General features: G+C 46.7%; 1 protein-coding gene across 1 annotated transcript; it reads right to left on the reverse strand.

Moving 5' to 3' along the window:
* Positions 1–2,447: 2,447 nt before the first annotated feature.
* Positions 2,448–19,307, reverse strand: LOC117588444 (zinc finger SWIM domain-containing protein 8). The gene is made up of 8 exons (XM_034279727.1): positions 17,511–19,307; positions 11,327–11,569; positions 11,084–11,247; positions 10,703–11,013; positions 5,743–10,632; positions 5,340–5,678; positions 5,118–5,267; positions 2,448–5,058 (listed from the first exon to the last, which is right to left on the reverse strand). The coding sequence occupies exons 1-8, from the start codon at positions 17,773–17,775 to the stop codon at positions 4,992–4,994; spliced, it is 6,429 nt and encodes a 2,142-aa protein (XP_034135618.1). The 5' UTR covers positions 17,776–19,307; the 3' UTR covers positions 2,448–4,991.

Genomic DNA, 19,307 nt, shown 5'->3' on the forward strand with positions numbered 1-19,307 from the left:
TCTCCATCGTCTCTACTACGAGTATTTCAGAACAAATGAAATGAATTTTCCATAAAGCCTATGTTCGATTGCTACAAAAAAATGTCCTATTAATTAGTATTTTTCTTGTAATATTTAGATGTATATATATCTATGCGTGTGTATAAGTATATCTATGTATATAATATATATGAATATCGAGTGATCTACTACTGGTAACTTTCATCTTCATAAGTTTTTAAAGTATGAGGTAATGCTTTATTTCCGACTTAAGATTAACGTGAATTTATGTTTGTCTGCCTGTGTTTCTGCATCTGCATCTGCTTCTGTATCTGTTGTGCGGATCCAAACAGGGAGCTGATTTGCAGAGCGATATAGCCAGACCATATCCAGTCCCCCATCAGCTCCGTACACCAATTGTCGTCGTTTCTTTGTGTTGTGTGTGTGTGTGTGTATGTGTGTGTGTGTGTGTGTGAGGCTATATACACATTGCTATGCTGAGATTCAGATAGTCTTCTATAACTATGACTGCATCTCTTGGGTTTGCTTTAAGGTTAATGTGGCTGCCTAAGGTATTGAGGTACCAGCACATATCGAGTGAATTTTGAGTAACTTGAGTTCCCGAAGCAAATCAAATTGGAGATACGATAAGCATAAAACAAAAATTAAAACACCTAAAAAAAAAAACAAAAATACATTTATTTAGTTTTCTTTCATTTGCGAATTTTTCCTATAATTTATTTTGGGAGTCCTGGTCTAATTTTTGGTTGAATAATGAGACAGTTTTTGGGGGAACTTGAACTCACTCCACTCTCAATGGATGGTATTTACTCAGATATACTCAGTTCCTAATCTATGTATGAGGGGAGTGGGAAGGTTTCGGGGTGTATGGGAGTTACTGGTGGCTATACTTATGTGGAATTGGTTCACTACGCTTGTGTAAAATATGCGCTAAATGTGATCTAAAGGCTAATCGGCTACGTTAACAATTGGTTTTCATTTATTAGTATTCTCTTCTCTTTTTTTTTGTATAAAGTTTTCCATATAGTTTTCCTGCTGCTTTTCACTTATTGGTTTATTTGGTGTTCTTTATGTCAAATTGCTTTCAACCCAAAAGTTTAATAAATATGTTCCGTCTACCTCTACGAGTTCTATTTGCTTTCGGATTTGGATTATGGCGTATTTAATTAACAAGTATTTGGGTAAACAAAGCGGGGAGGGCTATCGGGTTCTGTTCTCATTCGGTTGTGGTTTCTGTTGTTTTTGCTGTGTGTGTGTTTTTCATGGAAAAAAGTTAACTATTTATGTATGTATGTATATAAATAGAAATATATATTTATGTATATGTCGATCTATATATGTGCGTACATACATACTTACATATGTGTATATAGAGCTTTCTCTCTTTTAATATAATTTAAAAACAGTTATTTTACTTATATAAATGTACAGATTGCATACGATATTAAATAGAAATAAACCTATGTGTGTGTTGATTCATTTAATAATTTGTTGCTTTAATATGTTTAAGTAATTTGTTTGGTTTGCCTGTAAAAAACTCTGCCCACTAAATGTTTACAATTTACTTGATTGCTTGCCGAGAACCGGAGACTCGATCTTGGTTAAATATTTAAATTGCCACATCTTCTCTGGTGTGGTCTAAGAGTTAATTTATAAAAAAAAAACACACGAAGGAGACTCACAATATTTATATACGATTCTTTTGTATTTACAATCTCTAAGCGGGAGCTGATTACTGGTAGGATTGCCAGGGACTCACTGGTCCACAGAGCGACCCTGGCCTTACCTTCTACGCTACGCAATCCTCGGGACAGTGGCAGTTTCTTTTATAGTTTTATTTCGATGCTTTTGAGGATGCTTTTTAGGATGATAGTTGTGGCGTGGTGTGGTGTGGGGAGGGTTTTGGGGTTACTGCTTTGACCAGCACAAGCAGTCAATGAAATGATGATGATCGTCGCCTAGGAAGGGGCTTTGTCCCGCGAAAATTAAATTGATAATAGGAAACTTAATTAAAAATTGTAAATGAAAATTAAAAATTACAATTTGTATTGTACCATATAATGCTTTAAAAGTATCAAGTAACTTTTAATTACAACTCTGAAAACGTGTCGAAATTGGGTGTAGTTTAATCTTATTCCTGAATAATTGAAAATCAATAAAACAAACTTTGATTATTTTTTGTTTTTGTTTTTTTCCGTTTTTTTTTTTTTTTTGCGTTTTGAAATAAATCCAAAAAACCATATTTATTCAAAACTGCATTAAGTGTATATATAAAAAATCCTTTTTTTTACCTTTTTTTTTTTTGGCCGTGTATAAGTATAGAACATTATATTTAAAAAAAAAATATTTATGCTTCATATACATAATAAAAAAAAGAGTTGATAAAAATCAAATGTATTTAAAAAATAAATACAATTTGCCAAGAGAAAATATAATTTGATTATTTGTTTGTTTGTTTTGTTAAATTGTTTTGTTAAAGAACAGATGAACTTCTCTGCTGCGAATTTTCTTTCGAATAACAAAATGCTATACCAATGAGTTTGCTTCATCAACAAACAACTATAATATAATTTACAAATATATTCTATATGCAAAAAGGTAATGTCTATAAATTATAAAGAAATCTGTTCAGATTGGTTCAGTATTTAGATCTCTCGCAAGCAAAGTAAGAGAAGTATGCCAAAGAAATTGCAGCAGTTTGTTCTAAATATTTGCTGGCAATGGATGCTTATAATCGTATATAAATACAGATATATATTTATGTCCTGCCTCAAAATGTTGGTTTAATCTTTGAAAAGAAATACAAAACTATTACAAAAGCTGAAAGCTTTGTCGTAAATACATTCCATATGTTTCCAAAAGATATTGCCAGACTTGCAGATTGTAATCTGTGAAAATATATGAAAACCGACGGCTGTAAGGTTGTAACCTTGTACCAAAACCGTCGCTGCAATTGGATAATTATGACAGCCAGAAAATTTTGAAAATTAGTCTTTGAAATCCCATCCATTCTCTGTTTACAATTTAACTGAAACTTTTCTGTTTGAATCGAGATCTGGCCAAGTCCTGTGCTGTTGCTTGGGTGGGCTGTGTAAATACTTAAAAAAACTGCACAACTGCTTCCCCATAACGTTCAACTACTGCTGCGATTAAACACGGATTGATTGCATTAACATATTGTTTTATACCATATACATAGAAGTATATCGAATATGTGCATATAGAACTATGTATATGTATATGTTGATATTGTTATGCCAGAGAAAATTTGAAAATCATAAACATTGCTTATGCACAAAACATTAAATATATAATATTTCGTATAAAGTGTTTTCTGTTTTCCTTTTTTCTTCATCTTCGACTTATGCCTATAAATCATACAATTAACAAAAGAAATTAGACTTAGGCTTAAGTTAGAGAAAATTAATTCTAAATCAAGATCGAATAGTAATAGTAATAAAACATGCATGTATGTAGTTAGAGCTACAGATACAGATGGTAGGGGGTAGAAAACTATTGGGTAGATCGTCTATAAATACGTTAGTTTAACTGAACACAATCTCAAACGACAAACTAAAAGAAAAAAGAATTCGTCGTCTCTTCCCTCTGTCTGTCTTCTTGTGGCTTTCGTTTTGTGCGTGTGTCTCCCAGTCTAAAATATCGAACCCAAACCTAAGCACACACACACACACACACACAAAAATCCACACAAAATCTGTAGTTAATTGTTACAAGAAATTCATACGATACAATTAAATGTATTTAATGATCGAATTAAAAAATAAACGTAAAATATATTTATTTAATTAAATAAGTGCGGTGGTTGTTGTTTCAGCGGGATGTTTGGGTGGTTGGTGTTGGTGGCGGGGCAACTATGGGGATTTGGGAGATTTTGATGATGATTTTTTTGATTTTGTGGGCGTCACCGGTTGATTATCATCCGAAGCATCCGCATCCGCATCCGAAGCATCATTACCAGCGGCACCAGCAGAGCCTGCTCCACTAGCAGGCCCATCATCAGAAGAGGCCGAAGCAGCATCATCACTTGCGTGACCCTCGCCTGTCGGCAGTGGCAGTAGCGGCGGGCGACGTGCATTTCCTCCGCTATTTGGCTGTGGTCTGCCGCATGGGCAAGCGGATGCAAGTGCGGCTGCCGCCGGATGCAGTCGACAGCAACCGGGCCCTTGGGGCCACCACTGCCAAAGCGCTGGAGGAATGCGATTAGGCGCGCCAGGGGCAGCGCCGCTGGCACGTTGTTAAAGCTGCTGATGATAGTGACTGAGGGACTGCAGCTGGTACTGATGGGGATGTGCATGTGGCGCCAGCGGGTGTCCGTGCACATGGTTGTGATGGTTGTGCGCATGCTGGGCCAGTTGTCGCGCCACATTCGCCGCCTGATAGTAGGTCAACGATTGATAGGCAGCGTGCACGGAGGCTGCTGCTGCAGCCACAGCAGCTGCTGATCTGGGTATTAATGGTGGGCCCACCATCGGTGTGGTTGCTGTTGGTGGCATTGGCCCACCGCCCAGCAGGGGTGGACGCACAAAACCCTGTACAGGTGGAGCTAAACTTGTTACTGCTCCTGCTGCTGCTGTTGTTGTCGTTCCCGCTGCAGTTGTTTTTGCAGATGATGTGGCTGTTGCTGTTGCTGCTATGGGTGTGGCGCTGCTAGTTGTTGGTGTCTCCAGTAGATAATGTAGAGTTTTCCTGTGTAGATTGGCTTTGCCTCCTGCCGGATCATTGCTGGTTTTGTTCGTGTTACTGCCGCTGCAGCTGCTGCTGCTGGTGATTGCTGCCGCTGCTGCTGCTGCTGTTGATTTGTTCTGTTGTTGTTTTGCTTCTGAACTGCTACCTGCATCTGTTTTCGATCCCGTTGTGGTGGCCGTTGCAACTGTCGTTGTTGATGTGCTGCCGGCCGCTGCTGTTACCGCTGCCGCTGCTGCTGTTGCATTCGCCACTGCCGTCATAAGAGTGCAGGAGTCAAGTCTTTGTCATTTAGAATTGCTTTGCAGCGCCGCGTTGATCTGTGTCCACAGCTCCTTCTTGCACGATTTCGATCTGTTACAAAATAAACACAAACTTGTTACAGATACAAAGCGTCATTCGATGGAACCCACCTCTTGATGGACTGCAGCCAGTCCTTGAACTGCGCACTGCCCTCTGGTGTGATCTGAAAAGCGGCCCTAGCGGCCACCACAATGCTGGCAAACTCCTCATAGTCACCCTGAGTCAGATGATACAGCTTCTGGTGTATGCACTGGATGTACCTGGATGTGCAAATAAAATACACAAACATTAAGAGATCTTTCAGTGATTGCCTCGTGCTCCACTCTACTCACATTTGCTGACACTTTTGCACAAGCGGTGTCAACGCCGAACGCAAATGCTGCATCACCAGCTGATGGTTATTCCTGCCCAGATAATGGGCCGACTCAATGGCCACATCGTGCAGCACAAACGGACTCACAATCGAGTTGACGGCGCAGATGCAGAACTGATGGAGATACTGGGTGCCCAGCTTCTTGCTGATCCTCAGCAGCCATTTGACATCCTCGCCATATGGCGGATTTCGTGCATATTTGGCCTGTGGACGATCATCGTGTACGCGTCGTGCCAGCGTCTCCATGGCCAACATGCCCACATTGTAGGCAGCCAGAAGGTAACGCAGCTGAGTGGATCTATTAAGAATAAAGATTCCGCTGACGTTTATGTACCCCAAATATATACGAAAATTGAACTCACGTAAACTGATGTGGCTGACGCTGTCGCACTTGCGGCTGGGAGGGAGGTTGTTGCTGCTGCTGCTGTTGTTGTTGTTGCTGGGGTGGTGGTGGTGGTGCCTGCTGCATGAATGGATACACGGGATGCTGATGCTGATGTTGTCGCATGGCCACACCCACGCCAACGGGTGGGCCATTGGGCGGCGGTGGCGGCGGCGGTCCATAGTAGCCTTGGGGTGGCCCTATTGGCGGTCCTGGAGGTCCCGCCTGCAGGGCCTGATACGCCTGTGGCGGCAGTGGCTGAAAAGCGCCCGGTGGCGGTGCCTGGAAGCTGCCAGGTGGCGGCTGATGGCCCTGCACCTGATGACCCGGCGGCGCCTGCCCAGACATTTGCACCTGTTGCTGCTGCTGCTGTTGCTGCTGCTGCTGTGTCGGCGGCTGTTGCTGTTGCTGCTGCTGTTGATATCCGGCATAGGCTTGGGGCGGTGGTGGTGGACCCGCGGAGATGTACATTTGCATCTGACCCGGCGGATAGCTGATGTTGTGGTGATGCGCATAGATGCCCTGACAGAAGCTGTACGGTGCATATGGTGCCAGGCCGATGGGCGCCAGAGCGGCCACGCCCACACCTACACCCACACCCACACCAACGCCAGGCTGGAAGGCCTGCGGCGTGTTTACGGATGTAACCACTGGGGAGGGCACGGCCACGGACAGGGGACCAGCTCCAGGTCCCCCAGGATTCGACATTCCCAGCTGCTGTTGCTGCTGCTGTTGTTGTTGCTGCTGTTGTTGCTGCTGTTGTTGTTGCTGCTGTTGCTGCTGCTGAGCCGCCGCCTGCTGTTGCTGTTGCTGCTGGTGTGCCGCCACTTGCTGCTGCATCTCATGTTGCTGCTGGGACTCGATGAGGGCGCTCAAACTAACCGCCGAATGATCCATGGGATCTTCGTGCTGATCGTGCTCGCTGTTGTTGGGGGAGACGCGCATGTACAGCTCGTACCAGTAGCGTGCCACCTGGAAGAGCACCTCCGGATAGACGCCACCGCCCTTGGCGGCCGTCTCAACGGTGAGACAGGCACGCTCCAGCATGAGATCGCTCTGCTCCTTGCACTGCAGTATGGCGCGCTGTATCTCATTCGGATTGAGTGCGGCGGCATGTGGGAGCACGGACAATGCCAGCTCAGCGGCCGGATACACCATGTTGCTGTCCCAGCCGCGTGAGGCACGATCCGCCATGCCAGCAGCCTCGGGCGGCGTCAAATGTGCCTCCCAAGTGTCTATGAGGAAACTAATCGCCGGCGCTCCGATCTCCATGGCCTGGCCGAGTATCCACGAGACATGCGACGAGTACGTACGCGACAGCCAGTTGGGACTGACGCAGTTGTGCAGCCCGAGGGCATAGAGACCCAGTTGAAAGGCGCACATGTGCAGCGCCCTGTGGGGTCCATGGTGATTCTGGGTGGTGCTCGCCTGAGTGAACAGCGACGTGGAGCTGTTGCCACCCGCCTTTGTCAGCACATTCTTGGCCAGCTCGAACATAAAGTGGGCGCTCGCCTCCGATGGTTGGTTGGGTATCGAGGGGTAGGCACGTTTGCCCTTGTAGCGGCTCTCCTTGCTGCGTCCGCTGCCATTGCTGTTGCCTCCGCCGGAGCCTGTGGGGTTACCATTGGGATTGTTGTTGTTGTTGCTGCCCCCAGCATTGGCACCCGTTCCCGAGCTGCCCGCCTGTCCTCCGCCTCCACCTCCTCCGGGCACAATGCCCTGTCCGGACTGGCTGCCCGCACTGCTGCTGGCCATGCTCAAGGCGCACATGCTCAACTCCAGCTCAGCGCTGGTCGAGCTGTGGGGCCGACTATTCCCTCCGACACTGCCATAGTCCGCCGGCAGCAGCTCACAGAGATTGACAACACCAGAGCCGGGATTACAGCTTGATGATGCGCCTCCACTGCAGCCAGATCCGCCGCTGCCACTGCCTCCACCTCCATAGTCGTGCTCCTCGCGGCGTGAGGGCTGATTGCTGGGCGTCCGCACCGGGGGATTGCTGGAGTAGTAGGCAGAGAGAAGCGGCGCCTTCAGCAGTGTGTGTATATCCCTGTCCAGCAGCTTCTCCATTATCTTGGCTATCTTTCGGGGCTCATCCTTGTAGTGGTAGAGCAGCGTTAGAGCCAGATCCCCGCGTTGTCGTCGCGTGCCCTCGCACAGCAACGGATGCTCGGCCTCGGACACATTCGCCTTCAGTCCCAGTGCGGCTACCGCCGCCTCAAAGCCCAGATTCTCGTCGTTGTTCTGCTTGTAGAGGAGCAGCCGGGAACCGCAGGTGACCAGGCTCTTGTTGGGCAGCGCACCCGCACCCGATGAGCCACTGGTGCCCAGGCCGCCGCTCTGCTGGCTGAGCGTGACCAAAGCATCAAAGATGAAGGTGGCCAGATTGATGGGCAATAGTGCCTCGCCGCGGGTCTTGAATGTGCCGCTGCGCAGCTGTTCGGCTCGCTCGCGTATCACCTGCAGCTCGGCGGCGGCCAGGGGCAGGCGCTTAAGTAGCGCCAGAATGTCCGCCTCCTGATTGGCTAGCTTCACCTCCAGCGGCTTCGTGCTGGCCGGCGGTCTGGGCATCTCCAACGCAAACAGACAAATCCGAAAGCCAATGTGATAGTGCTCCGAGTTCTCCGACAGCACCGTGCAGAGGAAGGCGCATTTGGAGAGCGTGGCCGAGGCCACCACCGTCAGCTGATGGGAGATCGGATTGACGTTCTGCTTCTTGCCCTTTCGCTTGGGCACCGGCGGCAGTTCCAGCAACAGATTCGGCGGATTGGCCAGCATCTGTTCGGCCAGCCGTACAGCCAGTATGCACGCCTCCTGGCCATGTCCATGGGCATGTAGTCCCTCGGCACGGGCCAGCAGTATGTCCCACGCATCCTCTGTGGGCCGCACATTCGAGAAGATGTGCGGCTTGTCGTGGGCCACCGCCACGGCGGCCGCCAGGGCACGGGCTGCTGCAAAATTTGATTGCGAGACGCTGCTGCCGCTGGGCGGATGGGAGGCATTCAGCGATGATGATGCTCCCAATCCCATGCTCATGCCCAGTCCTATGCCCATGGCCATGCCCATGCCGATGCCGATGCCTGCTCCTGGCAGGTGGGGCGTCTGCACGGCTGCCTGTGCCATGGCTGTGGCACTGGAACCCGCTGCCAGTGCCGCTCGTGCCGCTGCCGAGGTGCTGGGCACAGGCGTTAGATCGCCGCCCGGCGGTATGGATACTCCTGCTCCACCGCCGTTGCCAGGTGGCATGGCTCCTCCTCCGCCTCCGCCTCTGCCCACCGCTGCTTGGGCAAAGTCATCGCTGCTGCTGCTAAAGGACTCGTCCTTGCTGAGCCTTCGCGCTGGCTGCTGGGCGGCCACAACTGCTTCCTGTCCGGCCATCAGCATGGACGATGTCGAACTATTCGAGCTGCCCGATGCCGTTGACGCCGACGAGGAGGACGATGCCGACGAGGTGTCCGAGGTGGAGCAAACTCCCTGCTCACCAGCTCCACCCACACCGCCGGCGCCTATTTCGCCGGGCCCCAGGCCCGGATCGCCCTTGCTCTGCTGTGAGACGGCATCGAAGCTGCTCTGAGAATCAGACTCCGTCAGGGTGGACTTCTGCCCGGGCACAGCCTGCGCCGGGGTGCAGTAGTTGTGGCTGCTGCTGTTGTCGCCTCCAAAATCGTCATTCTCGCAGAACCCTTCGCTGCTGGCACTCGAACGATTTCCATCGGCACGACCAGCTGCTGCTGCTACTCTTCGTATGCCGCCGCCTCCTCCTCCTCCGCCACCACCGCCGACGCCTCCTCCTCCTCCTCCTGCTCCTCCTCCGACGACATTCGTGCCCGTTCCCGATCCACTGCCACCCGCCGAGGTGCTCGGCATTTGCTGTTGTGAGGCATCTGCGTCGCCATTGGGCATGCCACCACCGCCTGTGCCTGCTAGTCCGTTTACAGCCGCCACTCCGCCCACACCGCTGCCACCTCCTGCTGCGGCGGCCAGTCCCAAGCCCGAGGAGTATTGTCGACTCGCACCGCCTAGGATTGCAGACGCCTCCAGGTCCGCTGGGCTGGCATAGAGTCGCTCGCGAAAGGGTCGATCCAGTCGCTGCTTAAAGGCGCCCGGATGCAGGCCAGCGCCATGCTCATTGGAGGAGCTGAAGTAGTTGTAGTGCTTGTTGTTGCTCATCAGGGCCTGGGTGGCAATGAGCGTGCCCGGTGGAATGGCCGCGCCATCGCCCTTGATCTCCGTGTGTTTGAAACACGTGAAGGGGGAGTAGTAAATGGGATTCGTGTCGTGTGTGTGGGTTACGCCAGGTATTTGATAGTCCTCCCAGTCCAAATAGCACGCCTCAATGGCCGGCTTAAAGCCGATGAAGAGCTCCGTGTCCGAGCGTGAGTTTATCTGATGTTTGTTCGTGTACGATGAGGGCATCATGCGGCTCTTCACCACCCGATCGAGTATCTTCAGATGCCAGGCCGTGAACTGAGCATGCAGCATGTCCCGCTCGTCCGGCGCCAGGCCGGGATTCAAAGCGGCCAGCCGCCACAGAGCCACAATCTCATCGCATAGCGAGCTGCACGCATGCTGCAGGGCCGTCGAATTGGAGTGCGTATTCGAGTGTTTGCCTCCGCTGTGGCCATGCGATCCCATCATCAGGGCCAGCTTCGTTTGGAACCACCAGATGAGTATCTGATCGCAGGCCATGCACTCCTCCGTGATGATCTCCAGCAAGCGGACCGCATTGCGATCGCAGCGCCTGTACATCTCCCTCACAATCGACAACAGATTCCACATGCCCTCGGGCTCTCTGCCGCGCAACGGTCGCAGCAGTGAGCTCCATTCGGCAGCTGCTGGCGGTGCCGAATTGGTCAGATAGTTGACATCACTGGGAAATAGAGGAAAGAGGAAGATAGATTAAAGATTTCCACAGGAATATAATGGATTTCGGATAATACCTAAATACAATGGGGGCGGGCAGACAGAATTTGATGAGTATCCGCTTTATGTTGATGTGCAGCGTCTTTTCGTCCAGATACCAGCTGGTTTGATCATTTATCGAGGCGCCCGCCGTTGGATCTGGTGCCCCGCATACCGTATTGATGGCCGTTGGCTGTGCACTCAACAGCTCATCCAGGAGCCGCTGTGCTGTGGGTAAAATCTGTTGCGGCAACTCACTGATTAAATATTGGGCAAACTTTTGCAGCTGATCCCTTTGGAGGCGTGTCAAGGACTCGGAGACAGGTGCACGCAGGCAGACCTCCTGCGGCTGTATTTAGGAGGGAACGGAGAGAAAAAATAAGTTTTGTAGTGTGGTGCAATGGGGGGACAACACTCACGCAATGAATGCGATGCAGACAGACTGCCACCACATGGGAGCACCAGTATGCAGATGAGGCGCACGTACAATTGCAGGAGGAGATGCGACGTCGATCGAAGGTCACCGCCACATTAAAGTACACACGCGGCGTCTGATTAACCACGCTGGCCGACAGATGAAAGCCTTTACAAATAGCAAACAACAAATAAAGGCTTTAGTCAACTTATCCTTAAGAGCTGGCAAAAGTACAATTAAATCTAACCTATCTGCAGGGGATCCTTGACAGCTCTCATGCGAAACAGCTGATCGCCCCGATTGAACTCCTCCGCCGAGCTATTGGCCAGGCAGGAGTACAGCCGTATGTCCTCCTCATTGTCGGGAAAGCTCCAGAATGCGATGCGCAGCTGCAGTTGCTCCGGCACTGGCGGGTAGACATGCTCCACCAGCTCGAATGGTATGTAGGAGGCGACACAGCGGGCTGACAGTTCGGCCAATGTGGAAACCTCTGTGGGTATGTACAAAAAGGGAAAACAAAAGGTAAAAAAATCAATTAAATGTGTCGAAATTGCACATTCCACAAGGATGATAAGAAGAGAGATCAAATCAAATCAAATTCAAATTGCAAAAGCAATTACGTTTAGCCACCCAAATATAATTTTTAATTCATTTGCTATTAAGCCTGGAAGCTTATGTAAATGAAAGCAATTCAAAAACAGAGGATAACTGTTATATTCCAACCCAGTGTAATATTACTCTGACAATTTGTAATCAACATTTTTAATTAAAGGTTGCAGCAATTCAAGGACATAGTGTTTTACAGCGCTAAGAAAGGAAAATCAAAACAGCTGAAATGAATAGCAGATTCAGCTGTTCATTGGTAGCGCTGCGTTGCCACCCAGTACACGTAGAGGTAACTACATGAAAGGACAGCGGGAATCGGCAATCGCACTATACACATTTTGAAATGCAAATGAATTGGAAAGGTCAGCATTTGTATGCTCTGACAGCGTTGCCAAACGGGAGAGTAGGGAGAGCATAATTTATTAAGCAGAATCAGAAATGACTAATTCCACATTTCTCTCTCTCTCTCTCCTCTCACTTTCACGCAATATTTAAAGACAAACAAAGCAGGGAAGAGCCACACGCACTCACTCTCTCTCTCTCTCTCTATCTCTCTCTCTATCTATCAGACAAACTCAGCGAGACAGACAGTAAGACGTTTATTAATTAAAGAACTTTTTATATGGCGCACGGCCAATGACCAGGAGAGGCCAGAGCGCAGTCCGATGAGAATAGGAATAAGAACAGAGAACACTGAGAGTATAGAAATGAGAGACGTGCAGAGCAGTGCAAACGAGAGGGGTCAACAATGTGCTGGTTGTCGCTGCTTCTTCGGTTGTACATGTGTATTTATGTACATAGGTTTAAATGCATGTGTATGCGGGAAAGCCTGCTTGCATCTGTGCTTGTGTGCGTGAGTCTCTTGGCCACGCATTTCTAGCCCTCTATTTGTTAGGTGTTACACTCTTTGTGGTCTTTATCTTTGCAGCGAATTTGAGTTGCACATAGTAGATAAACAAAACAAACAAAACCCAATATATTAACATGCAAAGTAAAAACAAATGCAAAGGCTAAAATCTAGCCGACGTAAAGACCAACAACAATGGCCTGCATTTTAAAGGTCTCGTTCCCATTATGTTGCTTTAAAGCTCAAATGAAAAATAAATAAATAAAAAAATGAGAATTAACGTTGCGGGACGCGTTTAGACGCGTCACTATTTTGAGAAACGGTCCTCAGATAGTATAGTATTTCTCTGGCGATGTCCAGCAAGGCCAAAAAATTGAACACGCTTGCATATATTTCTTTAGGGAGGCATCAATGAACCAATTTTATCAGAAATTCGCACTAATTTATTGCATCAACTTTTGATCAAATCTATCAAAACCATTTCCGTACTATTCCCGTGCGAAGGGCTATTGGTAAAAATTACAAGAATAAATGATTGCCCAAAATCAACTTTAGCACCAGTTATAGAGGTCGGTAAGAGGCGTGTCATATTGGTAAAAAAAAAGGGGGGGGGGGGGGGGGGGGGGAGTGCAACAACAACAACTAGCAACCTGAAACAACAAAAAACAAACAAAGGTTCAAGTTCGCCAACACAAAAAATATAATATGTGGTGGAAAATTTATATGAAAAAGAGACACAAAATTAGTTTCTAAGCGGGATAAAGTAGAATCATCTGAAGAAGATTATATAACATTTGACTGGAGATATCAGATCCGAAAACTCGAACTATCATTATGAATTAATATGGACCGTAAGATAAGGGATAAGGTGTTTTTTCAAAAGAAATAAAATAAATAAAAACCAGAAAGTCGCCGATACTCCGATGGACGGGATTAGATTTGGCTCGGAGATGAACCGAGGGCTGTTATACATATTAACACAAAAAGGCTAAGTCGACAGCACTGAAAGGCCAGCTCTTTGTTTTTTTGTTTGTTTGTTTTCTTCCCCTCGTTCGTTCGTTCTCAATTTTCGCTCTCGTTCGCACTCTGGCAAGCTGCAAGACTTATCCGTTCGTGCGCTGTGACGTCGCACAGTGGGGCCTCAGCCGAAACGAGGAGTCAAATTTTCAAGAAAATCGGCAAGCGGCAAGTTCAAATTTGACAATTTATTGTAAAGCAATTGGACATGGCAGCACCATGTTCTCGGACATACTGAATTTTGGGGTATTTTTCTTTAAAATGCTTTTTATTTTATGGAGATAACTTGATTCGTTAAGAAGTTATTTATTTAACTGGATGAAGGCCCCACTGTGCACTGCGTCGTTGGGTGTCGTGGTCTTCGCTTAATTTTCAGACACTTTGGCACCATTTTATTCAAAGTCATTTTCTGCAAGCGTTAACTTATTGCTCAAGCCTATCACTCCTTATAAACATACAGATACAGACATGTAAAGATTATTTCTTCCTTACTCATTTCAATTCATTTTTTTACTACAGTAAAATAAAAGATACAATACAAATAATTGCAAAATAAATAATTGAATGCAGTTGTCAAACGAAATATCAAGTATAAAGCTACGATAGGGGATGGGGTTTTAGCTTGAAATTTAATGCTGACTCCAACAACTTCCCTGCGGACTCGGCCAGAACGAGCACAGAAATTTGATTGAAGAAGGTTTAATAACCGATTCGTTTGTGTTTCTTTCAGCTGGTTCAAGGCTATTGCTTCAAACCGGTTTGTTTTGTATTTTTTTCCGTTCCTCTTTAAATGCAGGTTCTCTCCTGACTGTTCCCCTATGTTGTTGAGCTCGCCGATGATCTGCTCTTTTTCTCCCCTATTCCTCATTGCGATTTGTTGTATGCATTTCAATTTGTTTTCTATTTGCAACGAACAACAAGACATGTAACAATAATAATACTCGTAGTAATAAAAACAAACCTCATGCTCCAATTATTTTCTCTATTACGGAACGAATTTCCAAAACAAAGTTGGGAAAGAGGTGCTAAGTATGCCGTAGATTGCTGTAGTGCGATTGTGCATCCGATCCCAGTCATGTGTGGAACAGAATAGCCTTCGACTGCTACGTTCTCTGTCTTCCCAAATAATACCCATTCCGAAAATGATGCTCGTTCACACTACATAGATACATATCGCATATGGTCTAGTGGCTAGGACCGCTAGTGGCTAGTGACCCTCTCCCCAAGGGCCGGAATTCGATTCCCGGTATGTTTTTCAGCGTTTTTGTTTTTGTTCAATAAAGTTTTTTGTGTTGCCTGCAAGTTTCGGGTTTTTTATGTTGTTCGACATGACAAATTCAGGTTATAATGAACAAAAAGTTTCCCTCAAAAAAGAAACAAATAAAAAAACAAAGAGAAAAAGATAAACTGAGGAGAAAAAAAGAGGTCAAAATGCAAACCATCATTTCCATGTGTGTGTGTAACGTACTGTGTGGTGGGTCTGGTGTGTCTTGCATATGTTCGTGTAATTGTTGGGGCTGCGGAAGTGCATGAAACTGATATGCACAGCTAAAAGTATGAAAAACTGAACGCATTCCCGTTGGGTCGAGCGAAACCTAATTCGAAATTGACACACACAACCCTCGACCCACTAATTAGATGATGACATGTGGCAACGCCAAGCACTTAACACGCACACATACTCGTATGCCGTGGCATGCCCCCCCCCCCCCCCCCCCCCCCCCCCCCCCCCCCCCCCCCCCCCCACAAAGAGTTGCATCCCTCTTGTACTGGCGGTGGCGATTGACCATGCCGAACTACCCACTACGCTGGTCCGTGCATCGGTTCTTTCCGAAGTAGCCCTATGGTAAGCGAACGCCCACCAGAACGCCTAGAAGAAGAAAATAATTGCACTCTGCATACTCTATTAAATCTAAATGCAACTGATAACAAAGTCAATTTAAGCTAGGATTTAAAAGGTTGCTTTTTGAATCTGCACCACCGCCGAACCAGTGCCCAGTGACAGCAATGCAGCGTGACCGATACACGGTTCATTTGGAGTCGTCAGAAAAAAAAGAGAATAATACAATTTCTTGAGATATTCTGATATCAATTCACGGTTCTAAAAACTATTTAGCTTCCTTGTATATTACACATAATAATATTGATATATTTTCTTGAAAGATCTCAAATCAAATCTGTTGATTTTCCATTCGCTGCTATTCACATGATCCAGGCTGTCTGAAGCAGGGAGAATGGAATCATTCACGTCTCTTCATGTCTTCATTTTTATTACATACCCCTCGGGCAGGTGTTGGGTGTGCGCGGTGCTTTGCTGTGCCGTGGTGATATCCTTGAAAAGGTTCTTTGACACAACACAACGAAGCACAGGAGCAGGCAAGGAATAAGAACAAGAAGATGGGGAAAACGAAGATGAAGCAGACGACGACGGCGACGTCAGCGTCAGCTTCACTGCTGTCAGCGACATAGTTTTGAGGCAATTTTTTGTTGTTTTGCGGTTGGTATCTTGCCAGCATACAAATGCAGCTGGCATTGACCACGTACACACACGCACACACTTAGAAGAGAGGAAATGAATGAAAGGTGTATTTTAGAAGGTGGGGCCTTTGCTTTTCTACAATCACTTCTGCTGCAGTGTTAATGGCTATCCTTTGAGTCATCTCCTCTGAAATTTCTCGCCTACACTCTTACAACTCTGCCTTTCCTATCTAGTATGTATTTGTATCTGCAGGAACTCTACCATCACCCTCACCCTATATTAACACTCCTTGCCGTCTGGTAAGCTACATGAAGATGGCTTGAAATCTTTTTGTTTTCTTTCTCTGTCTCTCTTTCTCTCTATATGTTGTCCTCCGCAAGGCTGCTAGAAGTTTTCTACAACAATATTCCAAAATAATCTAACAAGAGAAGAGAAGCTATGAGACGCAGGCAGACCAGCAGACCAGCAGCGCAGTCGCAACTGCAGTGAAAGATTACATGCTGATAATGGTGCTGCGACGGCGCACAGGATAGAAGAAAGAGAGAGAGAGTGTAAAAAACGTCTCTCTGAAAAGACAAATAAAACACACACACACACACAGTGGAAGAATACGTAATAAGCAACACGACATGAAATAAACAGAAACAAAACAAAAAACAACAAAGAGCGTAACTAACAAAAGTCGTGATTTTGACTTTGGCGATAAGCAGGGGAGGACATTGGACGGATATGTCTGGGCTGTTCTGTTCTTGTGCTGAGGAAAGAAGATAGGGCTCAGAGCCCAGATCCCAGATCCCAGAACATGCAGTTGCATTACAGGCAGGCACAAACTCAATGTAATTGTGGTTGCTGTTGTTGTTGCTCTTAAGCCAATTTTACACAATTTACAAAAGAGCGAAGAAAAGGTCATGCGCATTATTTCAGATAGACAGACAGAGCAGTGTTGCCAGATCATGGACGAGACGAAAAGAGAGAGCAAACCGAATTTTTCAAGTACAAGAAGCTATATAACATTTAGAATATCTAAATAAAACTCATAGTTAATCTCTAATAGGTCCCAGCTACCAATTGATTAGACAGTGCGTTGTTACCAGACCACCTCCGATACTGAATGCATCCAAACATATGTAACTCCTGGCAAAATGTAGTTTTCCCACACAAGCATTTCAAAAGAAAAATAGCTATTTAAGCGACCCCTTCCACTTCGTTTCCCTTGTCGGTATTTTAAGGCCACAGCACACAGAAGTTCATTCTATATGCACACACAATGCAAGATGTTTTTTGAATTCTTGAGCATTCTCTTTTACAGCAATCTCTTGTGCGTCTACAGTTCGTGGTATGGTTGTAAGCAGATGATGCTAGATTTTGCTTGCTCGTATCGGGAAGACCTAACCTTTAGCTTATTATTTGGGCCCGAACCGGATTTTAAGTTCCAATATTGGTGTTATTTTGTTTGTTACAATAAGACAAGCTTCCACTTACCATGATATCTGCCGCAAGCTGACATCGTTACCATGGCTGCACTGCTGCCGCCCGGTCCGTAGGAGCCTGGTGCGCCGGCTCCCAGTCCGCCAACCGATCCAAATGGAGCCATACCAAGGCCGAGTCCGGTTCCAGGTCCGCCAGCCGCATTGGTGGGCTTCTTCCAGCCGCGCCAATTGTTGCACAACGATTCGGGTTCTGAACTCCAGCTGCATAGCGAGTCCTCCTCAAAGCGGATGGAGTCATCGAAGCTGAAGCGGTCCATTTCCTCAGGATTCCATTCATTGGCGGCACCGCCGCCGCCACCGCCTACTCCACCGCCGCCGTTTGCTTCGGCGCCAGCGCCTCCTCCGTTGCCAGCACCACCGCCTGCTCCTCCGCCATTATTGTTGTTTCGGTTTGATGCATTGCCCACTGAAGGACCTGCGTGTCCTCCGTCCCCTCCTCCAACGGCACCGGTGTCGCCACCTCTGTTGTTGTTGCTGCCACTGCGATTCGCCAGCGTGAGGCTGAGATTGTATTGGTGTGTGTGGGGATGTGTGTGTGAGTGGGTGTTCCGGCGCTGCTTCTGTTACTGCTTCGAGCGCGTGTTTGTATTGGTTTAGTTTTGTGTCTTATTTATTTCATTTGTTAATTATATTATTTTACTTGTTTAATGTATTATTTTCCTTTGTTTTTGGATGGATGAAAGTCTCGAATGCGTAAACGCTCAATTAAAATCGTGTAAAAGGCGAATTTAATGTTGAGCGTTTTTGACAATGTTTACACTTTTTTTTTACTTTGCCTTTTGCATTTTATTTAACTTTACTTTTACTTTGCGATTTGATTTTACCGTTATTGTATATTTTGGGGTGTTAGAATTCATTAAATTGATTTAAAAACTATTTCTTTTTCATTTTATATATGTACAAAATACATTTCTTTCGTCGACAGCGGCTCTGGCTCTGCCTGTGTCTGCGTCGACTGCGACTGCGATTCCCACTGCCACTTCTGCTGCCTCTGGCGCTGCTGCTGCTGCTGATATTGTTTGTTGTCGTTGTTGTTGCATGTGAATTTTTCTTACCCCCCACTGAAGCAGTGTCTTGGGGGGAGAGAGCAACACCAAACCAAAAGCAGAGAGAATGCGAGAGAGAGGACGACGACTGCCAAAAATAAGAATGGTCGCTGGAGAGAGGGGAGGGGAGAACAACGCCAAAATGGCCAATTTGTAGGGGTATCGCTGTAAGACGACCGTTGCTCTGTTTCACTTTTTCCACACACCGTTCACTGCTGCACCGCACATTACCGCTCCTTCGAATCGACCACTGCCAGGCAACCTTTAATTATTTTTCACTTTTACGCTTTGGCTCATCTTCTCGCTCCTGTTTTATCCTGCCATCACTCACTTTACGAGTGTGTGTTGCTGTGTGAGTGTCTCTTTACCGCGAAACCTGCGCGCGCTCTCCTTCTCTCTCGCTCACACGCTTGTCGATTTTCACTGCCTTTTTGCCTTCTTTCTTTGTGTATATGCGCTGCGCGTTGTTTTGCGTGTGTGTGTGTTGTGTGTGAACGAAATGCGTTCAAAGAGAACGGTGAGGAAAAAAACTTTTTCTTTTGCGTTATTTTGTCCCGATTGCCCGTGTCCAGAAATTGATTAAACTTGTTCAACTGCACTCAGCACTTAATTGTCGTTCCAATCGATGTTAATTAGAGCTTTGAGTTACGAATAGTTTGAATTAACACACACTTTTTGAATAATACACGGGACGGGGCTTTGTTTTTAGCCAGCCATCCAGTGTGACCGCGGATGTATCGATA

This window comes from Drosophila guanche, unplaced genomic scaffold, assembly GCF_900245975.1.
Source record: "Drosophila guanche unplaced genomic scaffold, DGUA_6, whole genome shotgun sequence".
NCBI classification, from domain to species: domain Eukaryota; kingdom Metazoa; phylum Arthropoda; class Insecta; order Diptera; family Drosophilidae; genus Drosophila; species Drosophila guanche.

Coding starts and splice junctions, on each gene's coding strand:
- LOC117588444 (XM_034279727.1), bottom strand. CDS start 17,775: ATGGACCGCTTCAGCTTCGATGACTCCATCCGCTTTGAGGAGGACTCG. Junction 11,570..17,510: donor AGCTTGCGGCAGATATCATG/GTAAGTGGAAGC, acceptor ACATACCCACAG/AGGTTTCCACATTGGCCGAA. Junction 5,679..5,742: donor CGTCAGCCACATCAGTTTAC/GTGAGTTCAATT, acceptor TATTCTTAATAG/ATCCACTCAGCTGCGTTACC.